We start from the raw sequence: 26,064 nt of genomic DNA on the forward strand, positions 1-26,064 counted from the left end.
AATTGTGTTCTTTTTTCTTCTCTTTCCCCCCCGCTCCTTATTTTTTACAATGTGATATGCTTTTTCCACCGAATTGCGCACCTTTTGTGAATTTAATTTCTTTTCTCTGAACTGGGTTGATTTGAAATGGGCATTCGGTGAAACTGTCTGTTACTTTAACCTATACTTATGTGTTGGTTTGGCATACCCTAACTGCCTTACTTGCCCTGGGTCTGGGGGCTTGTTTGTTTTATTATTGAATCATGTTCAACATATGTTTTTGTTTTACATCAATGTTTTATAATTCTGTACAAGCAGCCTCAGTAGAAGAGCGGGAAGCTCGAAACACGTGTCAGGCTGCACCAGCACTGATTAAAACCACCCATTTAAATTGCTTTGTGCTTACTATTCTGTTTGTGCGCAGTTTGAGAGCAAACCCTTTCTTTTTCTAATCTCTTGACTTTTACTCTATTACTTGTGGGGCCCTACTGTTGCTTTAGGTCGGGACACTTGAGACTGCATGACTGGTCAGATATGGTTATGCTCTGCTGACTATGGGCGTCTGCCACCATTTAGAGGAACTGCCCTTGCTCAGCGCCTGCTTACTCTACACAGGGGTTACCTGCACATTACCTTCCATACAATATTAGGCAGTGGATAGTTTTTCCAGAGTCGCTGGCCATTTAAGTGTTTTGTACCATACCCCTTGGTTTGGGGGATGTTTACATCTGCAGAGGTGTGGCCTGGAGCAGTTTATGCACTGCAGACTATGCACTGTACAGTTGTAAGCATTTGGTTTGCAAGGCGTTGGCAGGCTAATACTGGTCCGATGACCTGCTGCAACACTCACTGGCTTGCACTAGTCCGATTCCTCTCTGGTTGAGAATAGCTGGTCTATTTATTTCACAGTTCTGTCGCAAGCAGCTCCCAATCTGTCCGATGGATGCATTGTGGCCTAACCTAGAGATTTTGCTTGAGATAATATCGGCCACAAATGACGTTTCTTTACGGGATCTTTCCTTGCCACATAGCCGTTGCGGCAGAGAACAGTCACTGCTCCTTCCTGATTCTCTAACCTGAGGAGGGTTGCAATAGGCCCCATTCGATCTTGGTACCGATGCCAAGAACACTGGTAAAAACAGTGCGTGGGCATCATACAAGCCTCCCCATCAAGATAAACATTTCAAAGGCGGCTCAGGTCAGCTAAGGGAGTTTTACCTGGCAAAGCGATCTAGGGCTTCAGGCCTTGTTCCAGGATCACATGAGTGGCTCTTTGGATCCCAGAGCCGTAATTTTCTTGCCTGTCTCCAATATTGGCACAATGCATGACCTCTGACGTCTCCCTCAGTCCATCTGTGTACAGAACCCTGTGCTTTCCCAGGTAGATCATTGACAGATTGTGAGGACAATTTGATTTGGGGGGTGGTTACAGTTGAAATATAAGTGATCTGGTGTAATCTAGCCATAAATGATTCCGTAAATGCGCATTGGTGTTGAGTGCAATCTAATACAGAACTTTGTCCAGAAGATGTGACGTTCTAATGGCTATTGCACCCTCCTACCTTTGGGAATGGTTTTATCAGGGCGCATTATAAAGCAAAACGTGTACAGCGATCAGTAGTTGGCAAATAAATTGGCCAGCTATGTGCTGGTGCAAACATTTAGATTGCTGGTACTTGTGCAGGCGCTTTTATTTCAAGTTGGGAAAGTAATAAGATATATATCCAAAATGAGTTTGTCTTGAAGTATCCATTCCAGAGACATTGGCTTGAAAAGTAACACATTCAATGTTAACCAAATTGAAGGAATATTGCGTTTTCGTTAGTTTTGTCATTGAGCTTAAAACATGTTGATGTTTATAAATGCTTAATTTGTGCATGTGTTCAACTCCCAAATGGGAGAAATCATTATAAAGGCCAATAACATTTGCTGCCAAAAGAAATGCGTGTACAAAAATTGACATGCTGTTTTAGTAGTAGTATAAAGCTTTATTGTGGTTAATATTGGACAATAAAAGCTATGTGCGAGCAGCATAATAGAAGACAGTCCAGTTCTATAAAATATGAAAGGATGAAAATAGTTGTAAAGTAGTATCACAAAACAAAAGTATTGACAATCTATGTTGCCCAAGGAGTAATTGATTACATAAAACAGCTAAACAGGCAGTAATCGTGAAAACCATTAAAACATTAAGACTTTTCTTAAAATCAAATCAACTGATTTCTAAAAACTACGTTTATCAACTGTAGTGCATCATAAAAGAATACAATTTAATTGAAAAGGCACAATGGTGAACTATTGACATGCAATCATCCTTTGTCTATGTCTAGGCTTTTGCAAGAAAGCATGAGACCGCATAAACCCTATGAATACTGTTTGAGCTTTTGCAAAAGTCAGGCGCCCCGAGTACTGTCTGTTATTAGATTTAAAGAGCGGTACAATCCATTTCTGTCATACTCCAATAAGGACAAAAAACAAAAAATGATTTATCGCCTCCTTAACACATCCACACATTAGACAATTTTCTTTGTTCTTGGTCGTCCAATTCTTTGTAAATTGTTTTAATTTGAGGCTTCCAAAACGCAATTTTATGTACATTTTCATGTACAAGGATCGCTCCATGGCTCTACTTAGCCAGGTCAGAAAGCGTTCTAGGACGAGATTTCTTTTATTGCGTATGACTGAAAAAGCCTGTTTCATTGGCATGCAGTAAGTCCAGCAAAGCCCATCCCATTTATATTATAGCTGTCGGGGGGGGGGGGGGGCAAATTCATCCACAACATTCCTCTCCAATCCCTACTCTCCCTCCTTGACATGTAGGTACTATGATGGAGGAAAAGCTTTCCAGAAAACCTAGGGAAACTGGGGCGACCAATGATGGACGGTAATGTGAAGACTTTTACCTTCTGGAATAAACCAGTGTGTGGCCCAAGGATAGCAGACGATCCCATGGAAACTGATCTAGAGGAAAACCTTTTTATTTATTTTTTTATTTTATTTTATTTTTTTAAAAAAAGGGAAATCCAAAGAAGCAGTTAGAGTATTTCTAGAAGGTAGTTTCAATTATATACACAAAAAGGTTATCCAGGCTAACAGTTCCAAATGGGGTAAATTCAAAAAAGCAGTCCAAGTCTGTACACAGTTATCTACCAGAGCAGGCAGCCAGATCCAACAACGCACAGAGAAGGCGCAGAAGAATTACAAACCACAGTAACACCTGGGAAAACTGAATAAACGCTGCACAGTGAAACATAGGACATCTATTGAGAAGTGCGATGTCTTGCTTCTGTCGGTTTCTTATTTGGTTCTACTCCGTGCTGCATACTTGTGCGTACACATCTCTCCGTTCCGGCGTCATGCAGGCCCCATGGCAATTGCCAGTCACTGTGGTTCCCGATGATAGCATTGTTTTCGTGTGTGCTTCAAATGTTGAGGTTTTACTTTAGTATTGTGGTGAAGTAAATATTTCACTTAAGAATTTGCTAGTATTGCTCCTGTGTAACTTCATGAGAATTTTGAAATGTAAGATTCACATTCAGCATTGACATAAAATCTCATATTTGAAGTCTCTCTTGAAAATATGGTGTTCCACAATCTTTCTAAAACATTGTGGAAGCCTCCTTCCTGCTCACCTTTAATCCAGTTGTAGGAGTGCCAGCAGATGCATCTTTCTTTGCTGCTTTGCCTATGTTTGCACTACAGCCACTGCTAAGCTTTGCATATTTTGTCCTTTCTGTTTAAAGCAGTTCGCCGTTTTGAACTTTGGACGTGGGCACCCTGCTGTGTTGGAATATTCTTGCTCTGTGTTAAACTCCATGCTTTGTCTTGTGCAGGTGTTGGCTTTTGGAAAGTTGCACGACGTAACTTTTAACATTTAATGTTTCTATTTATCCCCTGCTAATGTTTAAAGAGGTGTTTATTCTTCGGCTTGAAGCTTCTTAACAGGGTTTTTTATTTTAATAAGTTGATCTGGCACTTGCAGAAACATGAGTTTGGGGTAAAGGTTGCCCTCATTTTACTAAAATGCCCTCGGGAATTTGATGGCTTGCTCTGCGGTTTCTAGTTGGTGAAGAGTTTATACATGAGAACATTCAGAAACGTTGAGTTGGTTACATTCGAGATGAACATTAAAACATGGTGCATAGACAATGCTTTAGAACATTACAATGCAAATTTGTTTTTCTTTAACTTGTAAAAGTTGAAATCCAATATTTAATTGCCTTTGCTGCCATTCTCCAGGCATTCCACTGCACTGAGAATGTATTTTTTGGTAGAATAGACAAATCTTTACATTAGAAAATGGTCTACAATTAAACTTTTGCACCTTCAATTCAATGTTTTGCCAAGGTCTGTTCCTCAGTTACTATTGGTTAGTGACGAGCGATAGTCATCCTACCATGTAACAACCGGTTGTTCTTGCCTTCTGACTGGAAGCCACGATGTATTTCAGTTCCATTCTCCCTACCTTTTGCAAAGAAAAAAGTGATCACTTTTTTTTTAAAGTGATCTTAATACTTATCCGTATCTGTACTTAAATGTTACAGCAGTCTACTTTTTTAATCAGTACTGGTTGGTTAGAGACTTAAGATTCGAACTACAAACACAACATTATTTAATCGAATATTCATGACAATAAAAGTGCATACAATGAGACCCAGACCCATAAATTAGCAAATCAACTTTAAATGGCTTTACCACAACTCAGGACCATATTCCCTTTTGTGGTCATTACATCCTCATTTTGAGCTCCCACAAGTCTACCTTTTAACAAACACACATTTTGTTTTTCTCGTATATATCGTTGGGGGTATTTTTCTAAATAAGCTAGGCTTTTGAATAGATTCGGCTCTAATACGTGTGATTGAGACTTAAAGCAGTAAGCAATCCCACTGCAAGTAAAATTAATTGCAGCTGTGGAAGTTGCAATATTGTTGGTTCTTAAGTGACTATATGCCAATGTTACCTCTGCAGAACAGCTTTGTTGACGCATCATTTACTTCATGTTTTAAATATCCTTATGCAGGAATTCTGCTTTCTGGACTCTATCTGGTAAACTAATGTGTAATTCAGTTGTCTGAGTTGATGACACAACTTTGGCTCATTGCATATGAACTAGTGGCAAAAAGGAAACTTCTCTGTAAGTGATTAGTTGTGCACATGGCCAAGTCACACAATAAAGCGAGCTCAATCCAAAAGACTGCACTTTAGGACCGTCGTGATGAGACGGATCTCTTCAATTCTGATCTTGAGTTAACTCTCAATGGCACTTAGCAACATCTCATAATTAGTTTATTTGATACAAAATCAGAGTGCCCTCTTAAATCACCTTTCTCTGCTGTTGCATTTAATTCTTGAGCATTTGGAATAGCACTATCGCTATTTCAAGTTGAATGCATACAAGGATCGAAATTAATATTTGATAAGCAGGAGCTCAAGCAGCTCCTGCTTATGTGGTATTGACCGGGAGCTACCACTCGGGAACCAGGAGCTAGTGCATAGAGTTCTGCAAATCTAACTTCCACATTAGATGCAAACCTATCACCTTGTCCTTTATCTGTGACCCCTTATGCTTTAAATGTTGTATAGACGTGTCCTAATGCGTATTTATAGATTGTCACAAACCCAAGTTAAATCCACAAATGTGTTTGTACAGTATTAGATGGCCTGGGAGCCAAAGGTAGCTCCTGCTAGCTGCTGCTGTCCAGCTAACCAGGCTCTTCTAGGCCACATGCAGGAGCTAAATACCACCATCTCCTCTCAAAGTCGAATCCTGGCACAGTTCCAAAGTTCTGCTTTGTGTGAAGAAAACTACATTAAAACATGCTGCTGTGAAGCAAACCGTTAAACTGTTAAGATTAACAGTTATCTAACATTTAAGCAGCTAGCTAGATTTGGTTTTTGACAAGGAAGCAAACAATGTGCTTGTGTAACATGCACTTATAAAGGAATTATAAGATTATACATAAGGTGGCCTTTTAAATGCAGGGCTGAGGCTGTAGAAACAAAAGGTCTGGGCTATAAATTTACCACTGGATCCTTGAATGAGGTATCAAATTAAGCATAATGAAAGACATACGAGATGGCTTAGATACATGCTCCCTTCTGGAATCCAGACAGAGCGAACTTTGTTTTTCTGCATTCAGCTCGTCAAAAGGAGTACCAAAATTGATTTTGGAATGGTAATTGCATGAAGGTCTATGTAAATCTCAGCCAATTGGATTAAACTGATTTATAATTATGGCCCGAATGCAGTGGCATGCAGTTTCTCTGCTCAGAATTAATTATGCGGATTCTAAATCATTATTTGTAACACAGTGAGGAGTAACCAATTCCACAATGAAGTGCAATTACTTGGGTGTGTCCAAAACTAAAAATTGGAATTTGGTCAAAGACATACATCTCATTAAGACTAGTAAAATAATACTGGACTGCAAAGGTGAACAATTTATACAGACCACTAATTAAACTGTTTCTTAATACGGAAATGTTTTTTTATCGAGCTCAGCAGGTTATTACATGGTCCAGTGGAAAGGGATACAGATTAATTGATTGCATCAATAGACTGAAATATTAGTTTATATCTTTGGGTTGAGAAATGGCTGAAGAGCACATTTTCCAACTTTAAATGGGTGTCGTCCCACTTCTTTGTAATGACATTGAAACGTGTTGACTTTGTTGAACTGTTCAATGTAGAATAATTGGCAATTTGTCCGTCCCTTCTGATGAACCATGAATGAGATGCATTTTTTATGTTCTTTGTGTTCACTTTCCCACTTATTTATGTTTACTTTTTCAGATCACGTTTTTTAGCATCAAAATAACTTTGGTTTTCCTGTAAATATTGGAGCTTTTGCAAAAAGAGCAACCTTTTTTCCAATTGTGGCAGAAAGTTTTTTTATCCGTTTCTTGAGTCACATGTGTTTATTTGGTTTGCTCGGTCACTGGGTTTCAACTTGAATCCTTCCAATTTAACAATCTTGCAGTGGAAAGAGGAGAACTTGTGAAACTGCAATTTTGAATTTATCCTAATTTCATTTTTTGCTTACAGGGCTTGTGAAGGTCAGTTGCAGAAAATCCATTTTTTAACCGAAATCAAAAGCCAATACCTGTGTCCTCAATCTGCTCCATTTTCGTGCAGCTTTTTTTGTGGCTAAAAATAGATTGAATCCAAATTCACTCCCAGAAAATAGGACCTCAACCAGTGCGAAAATCCCACGAAACAAAACCTCTCCTAAGGAACATCTTGTGACCTTTGAAAGTTGTTCCTTGCCGATTGTATCTGACTTGGCTAAAAAAGGTTCAAATGTACCCATAATGCTAAGTTTTTCCTACTAACGGAAAGGTGCACTTTAGCCCACAGTATCTGACAGAGGTAGCACATTATGACCAAATAAGCTTTATTTATTTTGGCTGAAAAAACTGAACAAGTGATCTTGTTCCGAGTCCAAACACACGGAAATTGATCACAAAAATCACTCGGTACTGCTCAATCGTTGGGCTGGTTTGCAGGCTGCTTAAATTATAAATGACCTAATGCGGTAAATCTACGGGTCATAGTTAATTATGTATTTATAACTGGAAACCAACATTTAAATTTGCCCCCAATACTGCTTCAGCATTGTAATGTGTGTTTTGCATTGTCTGTTCATCTCATTTTTTAACAACACCTCGACATTAGGTGGCACAAAATGAAAGCAATGAAATTGGCCTTTTATTTAAATTCATATTTACAGTGCTTATTCTTCTAATAACGGTTTGGTGACTCCGCAATAAGGTATACCTCGGTCAGTTGGCAGAATGTGATTGCCATTGTCCCCCTTTCTACTTGACTGTATTTTCCTACTTATATCATCAGTGGTGTTAGCTTTAAAATGTCGGTCAACCTAACTCACTTTTAACTCTGCAAGTAAATGATCTACAGAGTTTTTTTTTCTACTGGATGCATAAGTAACAAAGAATATTTTAAAGATAGTCGTTCTGGTTTGTCTTTGTTTTTCTCCCAGCAGGCGTGGCCTGGTGGAACACAGCAAATTCTCTTGCCCTCTACGTGGCAACAGCTTCCTGGTGTCACGCTGCACAATTCTGTCCCATCTACAGCTGTAATTCCAGAGACCATTGGAAGCAACCAGCAGTTGGCGGAATGGAGGTGAGAATGGTTTGCTTTACTTATGTAGAAAATGCACATGGAACAATACAGGAGTATTGGGGGCTCTATGCCTCATTGATGTCAGCGCAGATCAAGATCACTAGTTTGTATTTGCCCTTAAGCTGCATCCCCAACATATGTCGCCAATGATGAACAGGCTGTGTGATTCTGGTTGGATAATACCAAATCAATAATTGGTCATTGTTCAGCGGGCAAAGGGTTTCCATGAATTACTATTAGCATTTGACCTTGTTCCGCCATAGTGCCTGTTTTTTTAGATTTAGCCAATGAGTAGATCTGCTTAAACCTAGATCTGCTTAAATGTAGGACTTGAAAATGCCAATATCTGGTGAGTTCAACAGAAGACAATTGTGCATTGATGCTAGCTTAGGGAGATCACGCTGGAGATATGCCCGTGGCGTATGATTTGTTGATGAATGGATGCCGTAACTTTAGCACTTTTAACAAGGGTAACTGAAGCCAGGATTAGTTGGCATTTTGCAGGCCGTTGTTGGCAGTGCGGAAAGCCAGATGCTAGAAAACTGGGCTGGTGTTGGTGCAGCCCATTTACAATAAGCAGCATGTTCCCTTCTATTGAAATCTGCAGAGCCTAACTTGTGGCTCAGAAGCCACCTCAAATTATTACATCCCTCTGATCTTGCCTATTTTGTATACTTATTTTGCTGATCAGTTTTTTATGGTTAACATGGGTTATAGACATGTGACCGTTTATTAATGAGTTTGTCTGCTTCACCACAGTTAATTGTCGTGAAGTGTATGAAAAGCACGGCCATTTCTACGGTGTGATGTTCATACTCCACAATTAATACAGGTGACCGCAGAGCCCCATTGCTGTCTGTTTGCTGACAGCCATGATAGTTTTCCATTGTTGAGTAATCTTGCTTCATTCACAATGACACATTGATCTCTGGTCAGCCAAGCTTATAATAAGTGTAGAAGTCTTTGGGATGTGGTTTGACAACTAGTGAAGGATACACAATTTTCCAGAGAGGCCTGCTTTATAAGAGTGCTAGATTATTCATGCAAATAACTCTGGTCTGTTTCAAGCTATTCCCTAACCACCTTTCTGCCCTTCACACTTCAAAGGAATGTTCACTCGCATGGAAATCAATATAGTGCGCTAATGCAGCAGCCATCCTTGCTAACGAACCATGTGACGCTGGCGACAGCCCAACCTCTAAATGTGGGAGTGGCTCACGTTGTGCGACAGCATCAAAATGGTGGCATGCCGGCAAAGAAGAACAAGCAGCAGCATTCACAGACTGCTGCAAAGTAAGTGCTGCTGGGTGCTGTTGCAAGGTCCCATCATGGATCTGTTTTGTTGTGAGTTTAACAGACATGACAAAAAGGCTAACTACATTGCAATCAATCTTTAAAAGTCATGTTGTTTATAATGTATAAAAGTTGTGTTGAACTGGAGGGTAAATGACGTTAATTTCATAGCTTTCTGGTATGTAGCTAATATGGCGACTAGGAGCCCCATGCTGATGGTGGTTGTGTGTCGAGTAATTACCATGATGCACTGCACCGTGTTTTTCTCACCCAGTGACCACTCCAGTTCTGACGTGAGCGACGTTGTATATTTCAGGCCTCTTACTGAATGGGGGGTTGTTTTTAGCACACTTTCTAGATTGTTGGTGGGATCTATGTGTATATGTTGCATTCCGAAGAATGATAAGAAAATCCACCCCACCCACCACCAGGTCGCTCTTTTTGTTTATCCCACTGGCCTTTGATATTTTAGGGGTCCCTCCCACTCTCCTTCGCTCTGCACGGCCCCAACTCGCAACCCAGCCCCTTACCATCACATCTCTGCGCTCCCCTTTTTGACCTCTGGCCACCAGTGAGATACAGGACATGCTACTATGCGTTGGCTCTTGTCTACATTCGGCCTTCTACCTAGCAGCCTTTAGACTGTGTTTGGTAAAGCATAAAATAACAAATGATGCCACGTGGCGAATGCAGTTTAACTTTTTTTTTAATCAAATTGGGTATTTGATGCCAAACATGAGATGCGGGGGTGTCCAAACCCCCCCCTCTCCCCAACATCCCCAGATCCCCATTTTAACGATTACCTTGGGGGTTGCGGGGGTGGCTCCCGCTTCCTGAGGATTGGAGGCAGGGGAACGAAAAAAAGGAGAAAAGGGTCACTGCGGCGTTGGATCCGACCCACGTAAGAAGAACAAAACTGATGTTGCAAGGTCCGGGGAAGGAATCAGACGTGCAAAAGATAAGTGGGGGGGTGTTGGTATGTATTGGGGGGGTTGAGGGGGTATGGATTTGCACAGTTTGGCCATGGAAAAATGTTGAGGTACATTTTCAGTTTAGTGCTGAATTCCTCCCACCTTGGAGACCTCCAACTCTTTTGCTGAACTTTGCGATTTTTAATTCAATGCGTTTTCTGTGTTTCTTTTAATTTTGGAGTCTGACAGACTCCATAGGCATCATCTTTACATTGACACACAGCACATTCAGTGCAGTGACACAGGGAAGTCTTAGATTTCCCAAAGGTTTAAAAACCTTCTCTTGGTGAAACTACTGTTTCCAAGAGCAGTGAAATTGATTTTACTTTTTGTAACTTTCTTACCACAGGGTGCTGAAGGGGTTACTTAGTATCCCCTTTGTCTAGTTTCTCATGTATGTTAACTGATCTACAATTAATGGCTGGTGGCAGTGGTTTACTTTTTTACTACCATGTGTGTTTTTACCACGGGCTGCATTAAGGCACATATGGGTGTCCATTTTGTCAAAATGGTACTGCTCTTCTTTTTTTGCCATTTGTCGGAAAGGTCCTTCTTGCGATTAACTCTGCCCGGCAAACCAGGTTTAGTACCTTTGTTAGTTTTGCCTTTGGCGGGATTCACAAATGAAGCCTGCCTCTGGCTCCAGTATATCTGGCAGGGGCAGGAAGTGAGGGAGGTGGCCAAAACCCCCTGTGCTTGGTTACAGGAATGCACCCAAAGGTGATTGGCCAGCTGGCTGCCCGTTAAGGACAGCCACCCTGCTGTGTGTTTGATAGCTAGGTGGAAGAAACCTGCATAAAAGGCGAGGCTTTTTGGCTTGGAAGTTAGTCGACCACACCACTGGATGAAGGAATCCGAAGAGGAACTTGGAAGAGACACCTGCTGCAACCTCTGGACCGTTGGTTTGCCTGTGAAGCCCTGCTGCTGTCAAGCTCTGAGTTTTCTTTTGACTAGAGAAGCCCTGCAAGGACGACTTTTCCCTTGGGTTGGTAGGACCAATCAACTCCAAAGTGAAATCATTTGGACATCCTCTCGGAGCTGTCTGTACTTCTGATGCTGGAACCGAAGTGCCAGGGAGAGGAACACCAGATCGAGTGTATCGGTTTTAAGTCGGACCCGAGATCCAGGAAGAACTTCCGGACTCCCATGAAGCAGGACTCACCAAGCCTGAGCCACCTCAACAGAGTGCTGGACCTCAGATGCGAGGAAAGTCCATAAGGTATCCGAGAACCGCTGTGGTGCTGTTTGCGAGAGCTGCGAGGAGCTGAAAGCGCGAAGTGCCGCTGATCTGAAGTTTGCCCATTGCTGCAGCCAACTTTCCATTTGTAGTGCAGGAGACCCCAGACGACCTCCCGCTTGTCCCCACGACTGAGGCCAAGGAACACAGAAGGACCTACACAGGACCAGAAGCAAGCTGGATCCAGTTTTCCTCAAACCAAAGGTACTGTAAAACTGAGGGGACTTGCCTCTTGTGGTGTACCCTTGCTAGCGCTCAGTTGAGACTGGTCTTGGTTGCCCTTGAAAAGTTGCTTGCAGCTTTGCCCCTCACAAGCCTCCCAGCTTGTGGCCCTACAGTGATTTCATTTTCTACAAAGATTTCTAAAACATTGTGTAAGACTTTTTACCTACTTGCAAGAAGTGCTCCAGCTCACCTAGACTTTTGCTCAACTAGCATTGGCTGTCCTGACTCCCTGAATGACTCTTCTTACCTCTGACTGTGTGCTTTACTTTTCCCCCGGGAAAAGGTTACATTACTTTGCATTGGATGGGTTAAAAAGTACTTGCCTGCTTAATAATATTTATCAACAATTGTTTCCTCCCTCTAAAACCTTTCCTTTGATCTCCCACACAGTATTGCTCTAAATGTGCCAGTGATGCATCATTGTCCACAGTGTCCTACATTTGTCACCTGAGGGTGTAGGAAGTGTCTGTGTGTCATCCCCAATGGGTATCAACTGATTTAGTGAAACTGAGTGTGTGAAACGGAGTGTGTATTTATTGAAGTATATTTTGTTATGATTGCCTCCTTCTAAAGAAGGCTTATTCAACTGACTGTTAAATTAATCATTGTTTAATCAAGAAAACTTGTGTGCAAGTGTTAATTTGAATAACTGTCTTTGTGAAACTCTGTCACAACATTACAGCTCACATTTCCCACTCTTGAGATAAGCCTGGCTGCTCAGTCAGTCTACCAACTTGTGTAGTACATGCTTATACCAAAGGTTGGGTTAACTATTGCCAAGAGGACAAGGCTGGTGCAGTCTCCCACAGGGTACTGCATACAATCTTGCCTAACCAGGAGTAAATGGACAATATATAAGTGGACACACATAGATTGAGGACAAACATTGGACATTTTAAGTGCAGGAAGGCGGAACAGCCAGCCGTGCTCGGGATGTGACCATGATGGGTGAAGTACTAGAATGGATGCAGAGGAAGTGAGGGAAAGAGGCAGGGTTAGAGGCTAGGGGAAACATTTTTTCTAGCAGGCAGATGAGGTAGGTTAAGTGGTTAACTCTGAGGCGATGAGTTGGGCTTTTATTTTGGTTTTGAACAAATCCGTGTGGACTGTTCCTCAGATATCCGGGAGGAGGGAATTCCATGCAGGTGTAGCAAGAAGGGAGACCGAGTGGAAGCAAGAGGATGTACAGGGAGGCGGAGGAGCCGCAAGTGTAGTTGAGTGAGAGTTGAGATTACCAGAAGGCTTGTAGAGTTGCAAAGAGGAGGATAGAGTCACAGGTGCCTTACTGTGGATACATTTGTGATCCAGGAGAAGCAATTTAAATCTGGTCAGGTTTTGCATAATCGGCCATCCAGACATGTGACTGTGCGAGGAAGTAGGTTTGAAGTGAGGGAGTTCAGAGTCCTGGTAGCAAAGTTAATGATCTTGTTGAGAGAACAGAAATCATAGTTCAGGAGACCAAAGAGGATGCTAACACAGTAGTCTAGTTTCGAGAAGACCAGGGTGGTTAAGTGATCCTTGATTGTGTTGAAAGGAAGGAGGTGCATGATTTTCCTAATACTGAGCAGGTTGTGGCGAACTGCTGTTTCAGTTCTGGAGATGAAAGAGAATGGTGAAAAGGGAGATGACACTGAGGTTCCTAGCTGAAGAAGAGTCTGGGTGAGTGTTAGGTGGGAACTGGATATGCAGAGGAAGAGATGATATAGAGCTTTTGGCAGGGAAGAAGAGGACCTCTGTTTTGGTAGAGTTTAACACCAGAGAGTGCAAAGCCATCCTATATTTAATGTCAGAGTGATGGTTTGAAATTTTGATAGAGATCAGAACAGAGTTCAGGAAAAAGATTTGGGTGTCCATGAATAGTTGATATGAGACCCAAAGTAGGAGATTAGTCCCCCCAAGAGCAGAAGTATGGAGTGTAAAGAGGAGCAGACCCAAGAGAGAGCTTTGTGGAAAACCAACAGTTAGGCTACTGAGTTGAGAGGTATTGTTCCACGAGACAGAGAATTGGCAAGGTGCAAGGTAAAATTCAATCCAGGCCGTGCTTGATTGCGAATCCCAAGAGGAAAGAGTATTAAGAATATCAGAGTGATGTACAATGTCAAAGACATCAGACTGGTGAAGGAGAATTGGTAAAGAGGGTAGGTTTGAGTGCTAAGCAGAGATGAAGTTGGACACATTCATGAGAGCAGTTTCCGTGCAATGACTGGAGTGGAAAGTTGCTTGTAGGGGGTCTCGAAGGTTGTGGATGTCTAAGAAATTGGTAAGACGGACAACCTTTCGAGCACTTTAGAGTAGTATGGAATGATGGACACAGGGTGAAGTTAGCCAGTAAGTTTGGATCAGCCCTTTCTTTTTAAGAGACGGGTGACTGGCTGTTTTGTAAATGGAGGAAGGCAAGTGTCACAGGACAGGTTGGAGTCTTCAGCGAGACGAAATAGGCTTGACTAGCTGAGGACTAAGAGGGTCAGATGGGGCACAAGAGGGGTTAGCCTTCATCAGAGATCGCATCAGTATATGTGTGACTGAAGTAGGAGATGGAGGCAGAGGATGACGGTAGAGTTGGTGGAGTGTAGTACAGAGGCAAGAGCCTCTAATTTTGGAAATTTCTGCAGCAAAGTATTCAGCTAGGTCACTGGCTGTGATAGTTACATTGATAGTCCTACACTTAGGAGTGAGTTTAGGGTGCCGTGCAGCTGGCGAGGATAGTTGGAGTGAGTCGGTGAGGGTTAGGTAGAATTCCCTTTTAACTCTATCGTGAGGGGACTTGAGAGAATTCAAGATCGAGAGGTAGAGTTGCAGGTCCTCATGCGAGTGGGTATGCTCCCATTTGTGCAGCTGCGACACATGTCTGCGTAGAGTTTGTATGAATGGGGAGGCCCAGGGTTGAGGATGCTGATTAGGGGGAGGCAAGGTAGGGGGAGTGAGGAGAATGAGTCGTATAGTAAGGATTGGAAGCGGGAGAAGGCAGTGTTGGTGGAAGAGGTATCTGGTGTAAAGGGGGCAATGGCAGACGGTTTAAACGTCCTTTTAGTAATGGGTGAAACATGTTGTGAGGAAAGGTCAGATGGAAAGGAGATTGTTGTGGAAACAATTGAGTGATCCAATCAGTAGTAGTGGCTGAGAGAGAGGTGGATATGAATAAGAGATCCAGCGTTACCCGCTGTGTGGGTGGGTAGGTAGGATATGGATAGAGTGGAGAGCGTGGTTACTAAAAAAAGACTGCATTTCTGAGAAGTGGTTTGAGAGGGAAGCTTAGTCACCTAAGAGAATGAGGTGGTGTTTAGTGGAAAGAGAATCCAGGAGTTGCTCAAGATCATCAACCAATGGGTCAGTGGGACCAGGAGCACGATAGATGGAGATGATGTGAACTGAGAGAGGCAGAGCAATAGTAAAGATGGTGACTTAAAAAAAAGTAGGAGATTTTTGAGGCAATGAGGCGAGGAGAGAGTAGGTGTCGGACACCTCCACCTCTGCCAGTCAGTCAAGGAGAGTGAACAAAATAGTTTGGAGTCATGTAGGGCAGCTAGAGTGGCAGTGGCAAGTGGAGAAATCCAGGTTTGAGTGATAGCAAGATGGTCTAGGGCAGAAGAGCTGAAGTGAAAGTCTGTGATCAAGGACGCTTTGTTCCACACAGATTGAGCGTTCCAGAGTGCAGTGTTCAGTTGATGTGCTAAGAAAGAGTAGAGAAGTTGAGTCTTGAAAGAAGAGAGGTGAGGTAAATAGTTGTTAAAGGAGGTATTGTTAGCTCGTCCGCTTGGTTTGTTGGAAGGAGGTGGAAGAGAAATGGAGTAGTGGGAGTTTCGAAATGTGAGTTTTAGAATGGGGATAGGAAAGGAGGAAGTTGTAGCACGATTGCCAATCCTGCCGCAGTCTCTACCTCTCCTGTCCCTTCCCAAGCCCTCTGCACGGCACTGGCTTCTCGCTTCATCTCTAAAACTCAGGACATCCTCTATTCACTCTCCTCCTTCCCACCCCCTTCCTCTACTCCCTGCTCTTCCTCTGGCCCTTCTGCAGCCACCTCTCTTCCCTCCTTCTCTGCCTTTCCCCTGTTCTCCGCTGACAAGGTTTCTAGACAAGTCCGATCTATGAAAGTTTCGTCAAAACATGTTCACCCCTGTTCTCCAAAACCATCAAGGACCGCATTGACACTGGCCCCTGCCCTGGCTGACTTCTACAACCACTCCTTCGCCACTGGAGTCTTCCCATCCCCCTTGAAGCACTCCCTTGTGCACCCTCTTCTTAAGAAACCCTCTGCCGATCCCTCCTGCCTGGCTAACTATCGCCCAATCTCATCACTCCCTTCCTGGGCAAGCTCCTGGAGAAACTGGCCATCGCCCAGCTTAATCTCCACACTGAATCTGTTGGTTGTCTTCATGACCATCAGTCTGGCTTCAGAGCTGCCAGTCACTGAAACTGCTCTCCTGAACATCCGTGAAAACTTGCTCTCCAACCTTTTTTCCAACACCCACTGTGTCCTCATTTTACGTGATCTATCTTCCGCCTTTCCAACTGTCGACCATGCCATCCTGCTAAATTGTCTCCGTAATAACCTGGGCATCACCAATCAGGCCCTGGCGTGGCTGACTTCCTTCCTCTCTGACTGACCTACCTGTGGTGTCCCCCAGGGGTCTAACCTCTATCCCTGTCTATTCAACCAATACCTGGCACTCCTTGCCCACTGCATTGACGCTCTATGCCCCAACTTTCAGTGCTATGCGGATGACACTCAGCTTATTTTCAGGCTACCATCGGCCACCTCTTCTCCATCCCTCATCTGTCTGCTATACAGGAGTGGTGTGTCGCCAATGACCTCTGCCTTAATGCCGTTAAAACTGAGATTCTCCTCATCGTGTCACCCACGCCCTCATTTCCTGTAGCTCTCTGGCCGGCCTCTCTTGGCCCTCCTCCTGCTCCCACCTGCAAGGCTATAAACCTCGGGGTCATCTTCGACTCCACACTCTCACTCCTCACGTCTGACGTCTCTAAGAAGTCACACTACCAGCTGCACCTCCTCTGAGGTATTTTTCCTTTCCTCTCCTTCCCCCAGAAGATCACGGTCTTCAGAGCTCTGGTTCTCTCTAGGCTGGACTATTGCAACAGTCTCTTTCTAAATCTGCCTGCTTCTACTTTCCGCCCTCTGCAACTCATCCAGAACAGGACTGCAAGACTTGTCCTTGGCCTCAAGCCCAGGGATCATATCTCTCCAGGACTGAAATCTCTGCACTTGCTTCCAGTGGCTGCAAGGATTAAATTCAAAACCCTCTGCATTGTCCACAAGGCCTTCTGGGCCTGGGGCCTGAATACTTTAAACTCTCTTCCTAAATATCTTCCTTCTCGAGCTCTTCGCTCATCTGCCTCCAACTCCCTCAGGGTCAGTAGCTTCTCCAAGCAACAAGTTGCTGGTAGATCTCTCTTCAGCTGGGGCCTCCCTTTGGAACTGCCTCCTTGAGGAGAACCATCTTCAGTTCCGGAAGCACCTTAAAACCTTCCTCTTTGCTTCTGCTTTCTCTCCCCTGCTGAATTTCTGGCTGATACTGAGACTGCACTTGTTACCTGGCCACCCTTCTGTTCTTGGGCCCAAGCCCTGCCTTTTGCACGCCTGCACTGCCTCCCTGGCATCCCTGCACCTTGGGACTGTGTTCTGTATCCCTACATTCGCCCCAACCAGCACTTATGTCTTCACTTGCCACCAGCTGGCTGTTTTTTATTCATCTCGTTATTTTATTATCCCATGTATTGCACTTTCCGCTCCCCCCTGCACTTTTGCCTTTCCCCCTTCTCTTGCATTTGTGCGATCTGAATGACACCTGGCCTAGTAAGATTGTTGTCGGTCTTCTCTCTGTTCCCCCCTCCCTTGCCTCATCGCACCTTGAAACACTTGTTTCAGGCGCGTTATAAATGCCATATCATATCATTGGAGAAAGCGTAGGGAGAGGCGACTAGGAGGAGCAGGCGTGAACGCATCCTAGGTTAGTTGTGCAGTTTGTAGACATAGTAATTGGGAAGCTTCGGGTATTCGCAGGTGAAACGGGGAGAAAAGCAAAGGTTCATGGGCAAAGAGGGTGGTCATGGGCTGGTCTTTACTCTTCACTTTTCTAGCCTTAATTGTGATTCCCCTGCTGGACACAACTAGGATGTTCAGAAGGGGTGATGCGCGCTCTTGTCACCTGATCAATCAGTGGTTTGTCTTATTAAGTGTTGTGCGATGCTATCGCCTGCTTGTTTCATTTGTGTGTGTATTTTTAAGGGCTAGAATAAGTACTGTATTTTAGATGCATTCCTGTCTAAATTGAATTGTGTGCTTCGCTGTGTGGACACCTTGTGGACACCTAACCCTACTTGCACCAACCTCAGAATAGCCTTCATTGCTCTTTTGCTACCTTGATTGGGTTTTGACCAACCTCAGTTTCCCTGTTCACTATAACTAGGGCGGCCTCCTAAAATGTGTCCCAGGCCAGATTCTAGAAACTTTTTCAACCATGTCCAACTCATGGAAGGGCATGCACATGATGGAAATTCACGAATGTCATATTGCGAGGCCATTTTTTATAGCTTTGTTTATGCAAGCACAGCCCCTGATTGATGAATGCTAGATCTACACAACTGGAGTGCACCTGGGTTGTCTTTGACCTGATCTGCTTTTTTCATCGAATCCCTCTTGCGTATAATACTGTTATTTTGACTCTGATTTTCATTTGAAGGTTTTGGGTTATGTATTTGATATCTATAGGGCACTTATACAACAAGGTAGTGTTTTAAAGTGCCACAAGTCAAAAGGATAGGGCGCAAGGGGAAAAATGACAGAGTGGTCCTACTAGGCCTTGTGACATTAGGAACATGCAAGTGCAAAGAAGTGGGTAGGTTGTGGAGGGTGGAGGGAGGGTGTAAGTGCTAGTGTTCTTCAGGGGCAAGTGCTGAAGATGCCTGTTGCGGAGGCGACCGGTAAGTGCAAGGACGGAGAAGCCGCAAGCGAGGAACGGGTGGGTCAGAGGGGGTGGGGGTGTCTAACACCCATCAGGTAAGTGCATGCCTGAGACAAGCCACCCAACAGGCAAGTTGGGCCTGGAGGCCAGTGCAGGGGTTGGGGGTGCGGGGCAGTAGATGCTGGTGGCGATTGGGCAGATGGCCAGGACCCTATTTTGAGTCTTGAGGGGCCAAGCCGCCAACATTAGCAACTGTGGGGATGGTTAGGGAGGGAGGAAGAGGGGAAAGGAGGATGAGAAGAGTTAAGTTTACGTCCTTAGATCAGTGGCTTTGAAGGAGCCAGAAACCATTGGCTTGCTCTTCTGAATGGTCTTGCTTACAGTTGTATTATTTTAAAGGGCATCTTGTGTCGCCAATTTGGCACTCAAGTAGTCCATGACCTCAGCCGCCACTTTAAATGAGTGCAGCATGCTTTGGGTTGTTGCTCTCCCAACCCCCCTGCCCCTGAACTAGAAACTTTTTTATTGAAATTATCTGAAGAAATCTTCATGACCACGTCTGCTCTCCCATGTATTTGCAGCAAGTTTTGGATACCCTAAGTAGTCAGAAATCATACGTTTGAAAAGTGCATAAAATGGGCTTTCACTTGAGATCTGGAATAAACACTTTACACCAGGGTACTGATTTCGCACCATAGTGCTTGCATCACTGTTCAATAGAAACGGATTGAAAGGCCTTTCTCTAACCACAGAGCAGGTGAATGTGGTGATGAACTCATACCATGCTGAAGACTGTTTGTCCATTAAGTTGGGCATTTCTCTACTCTCATATTCAGTCTGAGACCTCATTCACTTCAGTCATCAACGGAACTTGGATCTTTCTTCCAGGATCTCTCCTACTGCTTGCTCAAGTGTACATGGGGGAAACGCACTGACTTTTTTGTTGGTCAGTACTCCACCAATAGCCACTCATGAGGAAGCATGACTGGTTCAATGGCCTTGGTTTATGCACTTTACTGCTGACCACTCTTATTGTATCTCTGGCGAAGGTCCTGGATAAGACCAAGACACCAGAAACGAGTACCATGAGCTTTAACAAATATTTGCCCACGGTCCCTCCAGGCATTCCTGCATTGCCTGGTGTCTCTTCTAAGATGGCTGCCACAGCGCTCACTCGAGCCCTGAGCCTGATTCCTTGGGTAGATGGCCCCCGCAATACCCTCTGTACCGATCCTGCCTCGGTGGAGGTTGAGGAAGCCTGTGATTGGCTGGAACCGGCTCATTATGGACACTTGCAAAAGCCGGCAGGTGAAACCGAAAACCTCCAGTAAAGGCCAACAGGTAAGGCTGTTACCGTCTGGCCCCGTCCAGCCAAAGTGGGCCACCTCCCTCCTTATCAAGCCAGGTACATGCTCTTATCCCTACCCGGATGCACCATACGTATCACCATGCAACACTCACTACCAGACTTCTCAATCACATCCACCCCTTTCCTACCTTCTGGCCTCCCATTTACCTGATCGCTATGAAATCTGCACAACACTGCATAGCTTCCCATATCTGCAGCACTGTCTGACTAACTCAACTATACGAGACTACATCGTACTATCCAAGGTCCCCACGTCCTACTACCCTAAGCAAACTTGTAACTCGACAGTTCCCTGTCAGCAGCCTAAGCCAGCCTTCAGAGTACTGCCCCTCAGGTTGAGGAATGAAAGCCTTCAAGCTCGAACCAGAACTGCGGATGCCCCTACTCCTGACCTGAGGGGCCTTTTTCTGAACATGCCCAATACAGATCCCTTGCAGAATGACGAGCTCTCCCTACAGCAACCCCTACCTTTAGGGAGACGCAATGAGCCCTCACCCACCGGCCCAAGCAAACGTAAACAAGCACCAAAACAAAACTGCATTGAAAGCACCTACCTGCAACCCATCGCAACTTTTGAAAACAAAATGTAAAGCTGTAGCGCAAATGCCTGCATCTAATTGCAGAACGCCAGCTTCCAAAGATATAGCCCCAGTGCAATTGCCTGCATTTAAATGCAAAATACCAACTCCCATGTGCTCATTAAAGGGAGCATTAATCAATGCAAGATCAGTACTTGCACATGCTCTGGATATCGGATCTCATTACAACCCTCTATCTTGATGTCCTGGCAATATCTGAGACCTGGCTGCGCCCAGCAGCAGGCCCTGCTCCAACACTAGCTGTCCCCCAGTTATACAAACACCAGAAAAGACGGAACCTACGCCAAAACAGGCGTGGTGGCCTTAATTGCTGGACTCTTTAGCCATCAGAGAGCTGAATACTGTCACACTGACATCAGCAGAACTACTCTCCAATAAAGGCACATATTCCCAAACAACTCCACGTAGTCTATAGAGCTCCAAGCCCAATCTGTCTGAGGAAGACATCCTCCACGTCATCTTGTTTAATTCTAAACCCGCCTCAAAATCTATTCTTTTGGGTGACCTGAACCTTGGCTTCTACGACCCAAATTATACCAATGCTCAATGTTTCCAAGGCTTTAACAGCACTCTGCTTTACCCAATGCGTCCAACTCCATCCACTCCAAGGGTTGGATACTGGACTAGCTTGCTGAGTCAAATTGCCACATCACTATAATATCAAATGATTCCTGCCCTTGGTCAGACCACAACTTGCTCATGTTCACACTACCCATACCTAAAAACTCCACCACCAATGACCTTAAGCTTCCTACCCTATCAAACTCTAGAAACATCACAGCAACAAATATCCTTCCACTGCTAAACAAGATTATCCTTCCAGCAACCCAGCCAGACAACCCAGCCGCACTGGTTGAAATCTACAACTCTGCCATGGCAAAGGCCATTAATACTGTGGCACTGCTGATTCAACGGAAAGACAAACCTTTCTCACCGTAACTCCTGGTTCACTCCAGACCTTAATGCATTACGTTTGAAAAAACTGGAAGCCGAAACCACCTGGGAGAACTTGACACAAACAAAAGTAATTTCTTAATGGCAAAGACCTATAAAAATGCCCCCTCCCGCCTTGCAAAAACGCTACCTTTAACCTAAGGACCTCAAATTGTAGGTCTAGCTCGCAAGAACTCTTTGCAATTCTTCGCGAACTAGAAATGCCCAACTCCCCTAAAGACAGCTGCCACAAAGACAGCATATGGTTCGTCAATGTTCAAAGCGCATTGCTTGACTCACCTACCTATAGAAAGATTTTACTAAGGAAGATATCGCCCTGACCACCTTGGCCAGAACAGACCCACCTCAACTTGCCCCCCATGAGTTCCATTTCAAACCAGTCCCAGAATCTGAAACCTTGATCATTATCAAAGGCCTTAAATCCTCCGGATGCCAGGGAGACATCTGCCCAGCTACAGTAATTAAGGACCGTGCCCCAGCGCTGACTGCCTTCATCAACTCATTGATGAATGGCTCTTTCGCCTCCTACGAAGTCCCCACCTACCTCAAGGATGCCTGGGTACTCCCATTACAACAAAAAAAAACACATCCCTGTACCCTTATTTCCCTACCAGCTACTGCCCAATCACCACCTGTTAAGGATTTTAATCGGGCGTCACACACCGGACCAGGACTCTTGCCCTTAGCCTAGGATGTAGCGCTCATTTAGAATAAGTTTTCTTTATTTCCTAGAATTCGGTCTGAGCTGACACCCAACCCGTCTCATCCCCTTTTTACAAATACTCTGGGTCACAATGGACCATGAACCAGGCCGGTTGGTGAGAATACAATATTTATTTTAAATTCAAAGAAAATCACACTATTTTAATATTGGGCAGCAATCACCAATGTGGTGATAATTGCAATGTAAACTGATGAAGTACACTTGGTTGACCTTCTACTAGAACACATCTAAAGCACAGATGAATAGGAGCAATTTTACTTTTCGGGTAGATAGCAGCCGAGTAAAGATTTCCCCTGCAATGCTCCCTCAAACACCAATAAATTGAATGGTAGTTAGAACGGAGCAGCAAAAGAGTCAGGGATACTAGGCAGCAAACAGAATTCAATCTGACCTTCCCTCACGAAATGGGAGACAAAATCACGTTTGAAAACCTGTGCTATTGCATAAATAACACGCGGAATTGGTAAATAATAATTTACATGTGCGGTTGAATAAATGAGACATGAGTTCTAACAGTGTCCGGGATGGAAGAACACTAGCAATTACAAGGCAAGGTATCAACAAAGGGCATACAGGTCAAAGATCAACTTGAAAGTAAGAACAGAATGCAGCCAAAATCACACGTTGGAAAGTTGCATTTTCTTCTTTTTGCAGTTTAAATGTCAAAATGGTTTGAGAAAAAAACGGGTGAAATAGACCCAATCGCAATACGGTTTTTAGGCTGGGTGATAGATGCACATCACAGCGATAATATGAAAGTGAAAGAGTGACTGTAGCTGAAGAACTGGATGAGATTTTCAATGTGGAAGGAAATTTGGTTTCAGAAAAGAAAGCAGTAAACAGAGAATTGGTTTGGAAAGAAAAGTGACAAGTGCTACAACTATATCTTTAACTATATTACCAAGAAGATGGCGCAGCCCATGAAACGAATTAAGGGTCTGTCATAACCCCCTTCACGCTGCGTGTCTCTTTATGTGGAAATTAATAAATTTACTCCAAATATGACTAAGGACTTATGCTATGGACTAAAGGGATGCAAAAGAATGGCGCCAGCACATGAAATTAAGAAACGGGCTACACAGAGGATTCAGACCATCTTATACAAGTTATCAGTTATCAGGGAATGAATGGGATTACATAGAAGGTGGAACCAAGACAAGGTATCAAGATAGGGTAAGCTATGTAGTGTTATGGGATGGGGAGATGCTCGCAATCCGCGCTGGCGTTTGGGATGTGGGACAGCCAACCAGGTTTCTGGACTCGAGGGATCTGGTCACGGCACCATAGCGGGACTCTCCTAGCAGAAAACAGCTGGGCCAGTCTGGTCACGGCACAGCGGCATGCAGATAGTGGGGCAAAAAGCCGTTCTGGTCACAGGATACTCTCCAAAAGGGTACCACAGCTTTTCCTCCTTTCTTACTCCGTTAGTGGGATTTTGGTATGGGATTTGGTTCTGAAGGGTGGTTCTGCCTGGATAGGGTCAGCTATGCTATGCTCTGGCCTGGCAGTGGATCTGGAATCTTGCCAAATAGGTGGTTGGCACACAATGAAAATGACTTGTTTTTGTTGAAATGTTCAAGTGATGTTGTAAATGTCCAATTGTTTATATGTTTGCCATTTTCATGCGAACTCCCCGACAAATTAAATTTGAATTTGTCTTGCACACACCAAATGGTTGTCTTACCGAAAAACATTTGGCTCCGTGTGATGTAAATATTTTCTGTACTTTAGGTCCATGACCTCTCCCTTTTTTTGATAACTTTTGAAGCGTCCATTTTATGTTGAACTGTACAGCTTTAGATAAAGAATAGGATTGATTCTACTACAGAGTTTGAAAATATTTATTCTTTCTTGATACAGATGGTGACAAAAAACAGGAGTATTCTGATAGCACCTATTTTTCTTGAACCTATTCCATTGTAATCATTGTTCCCTACTAACCCTCCTGGATAGAATAGGCTCCCAATCAGGAGCCCTAACATTTGAATCCTGTGTCTCACCGACATTATATAATATGTTCACAAACTCTATTTGACATCCTAGATAACCTATTTATTTTATTACATGCCCAAACCCTGGAGGTATCACGACGTTTGTTACTTCAGAGCTTAGCTGGTTACAAGTTGGGTTACAGAAGTTCTACAGTCATACATTGCAACATAGTGTGGAAATTGAGAGACCATCGCAAAGCTTTAGTTGAATTTGTCTTGAGCTGATGCGCGAGCTAATTTCTAATGCGAGTCGGTAGAGTGTTCCAGAACCTAGGGATCTCATACACCAACTACGCGGAGGACGCACAAATACTCATTCCTATCACAGGCAACTACACTACTGACACCATTACCATGACCTCTATCTACCTCACGATCCAAGCCTGGATAACGTCCAACATGCTTTGCCTTAACAACGAAAAATTTGAAATCCTCATAACAGGTTCCCTACATGGCCTTCACCATTGATGGAATTTCTATCCCTGTATCCAGTGTGGTCAAAACTCTAGGTGTGTACCTAGATGCCACCATGTCTTTGAATAGGCAGGTACACACCATTGCCTCATCGGCATATACCATAAAACTGATCCATGCCTGCTGGCTGTTTCTATCTACAGACAGTTGCCTCACGATTACAAGGGTGCTCATAGGGTCAAGGCTGGATTATTGTAATGCCCTATTTGTAGGCATGTCTGTCTGAAATCTCAACAAACTACCTTTCAAAATAATGCTCCCAGAGCAGAGCTGAACATCCCTAGGCGTGCACATAAAAAAGTGAGCAAAATGCTCACTGGCTACCCATTCGGCAGCGCATAGAATTCAAAACTCTGGCCATAACGTATAACTGGATAACCAACACAGCACCCAGATACCTCTCTCAAAAAATACTAAAGGATCAATCGGCAAGACCCACACAATCTCTACACTAATCGCCTGATTACCCCGAGGTACAGACTGAAAAGAGTGGGAGGTGCAAGCTTCCCTGCCATTGCCACGGAACACTGGAACGCCCTCCCTCACAAACTCGGAGCTGAACAATTCTTGGGAATTCTGCAGCACCTTAAGACATTGCTGTTCAGACAGACTGCCCCTCGCCAAGATCATCTCACCCTCTTGACTGTCCCATCATCTTTTGTTGTCTCTGACCATTGTTGTCCCATACTGTTTTATATTCAGGTAACCAGCACCCAGGTGCCAAATGGTTTAGCGTGCTGTTAAAATCAAGTGCTTGGTTCCTCACTTCTCAAATCACGTTTCAATGGGAATGAAAACATTCCAATCTACCATATGCCCAATCTTCTAGGAAACGCTTCACTTTCTATGGTTTATGGGAGAAGATGCCGCCTGTCGTGTTTACTGGACACAACTCTGTGGCCATGCTTGTTCCCCAGGAGAGCCTTTGTTTGGGATTGATTTTCTAGGACATTCATTGCCAAGATCGCCACACCTATTACCTGATGTAGCCTTATACACCAACTGAAGCATCCACAACTTATGGCATGAGCCAAAGCTGAGGGCCATAAGTTGGGGGAAGTGACATTATCCCGGGATTGTGGCTATGAAGTAAAAAATGTTTTTAAATACTCAACTGTGTTAGTAATTTAATGTGCTTTTATTTTGTACGGTTTTAAAAATAAGGGTGTCTTCATAAGT

General features: G+C 43.9%; 1 protein-coding gene across 15 annotated transcripts in view; it reads left to right on the forward strand.

Moving 5' to 3' along the window:
- HIPK1 (homeodomain interacting protein kinase 1) overlaps positions 1-26,064 on the forward strand; it is a 413,229-nt gene that overhangs the window by 281,091 nt on the left and 106,074 nt on the right. For 11 of the 15 annotated variants that reach the window (XM_069633380.1, XM_069633373.1, XM_069633374.1 and 8 more), the window contains 2 exons: positions 7,983-8,125; positions 9,233-9,418. In XM_069633380.1, the coding sequence (XP_069489481.1) occupies positions 7,983-8,125; positions 9,233-9,418 (329 nt within the window). The remainder of the gene's footprint in view (positions 1-7,982; positions 8,126-9,232; positions 9,419-26,064) is intronic. The other 4 variants (XM_069633376.1, XM_069633378.1, XM_069633385.1 and 1 more) reach the window with 1 other exon arrangement.

Source organism: Ambystoma mexicanum, chromosome 13 (genome assembly GCF_040938575.1).
Source record: "Ambystoma mexicanum isolate Mex_15411 chromosome 13, UKY_AmexF1_1, whole genome shotgun sequence".
NCBI classification, from domain to species: domain Eukaryota; kingdom Metazoa; phylum Chordata; class Amphibia; order Caudata; family Ambystomatidae; genus Ambystoma; species Ambystoma mexicanum.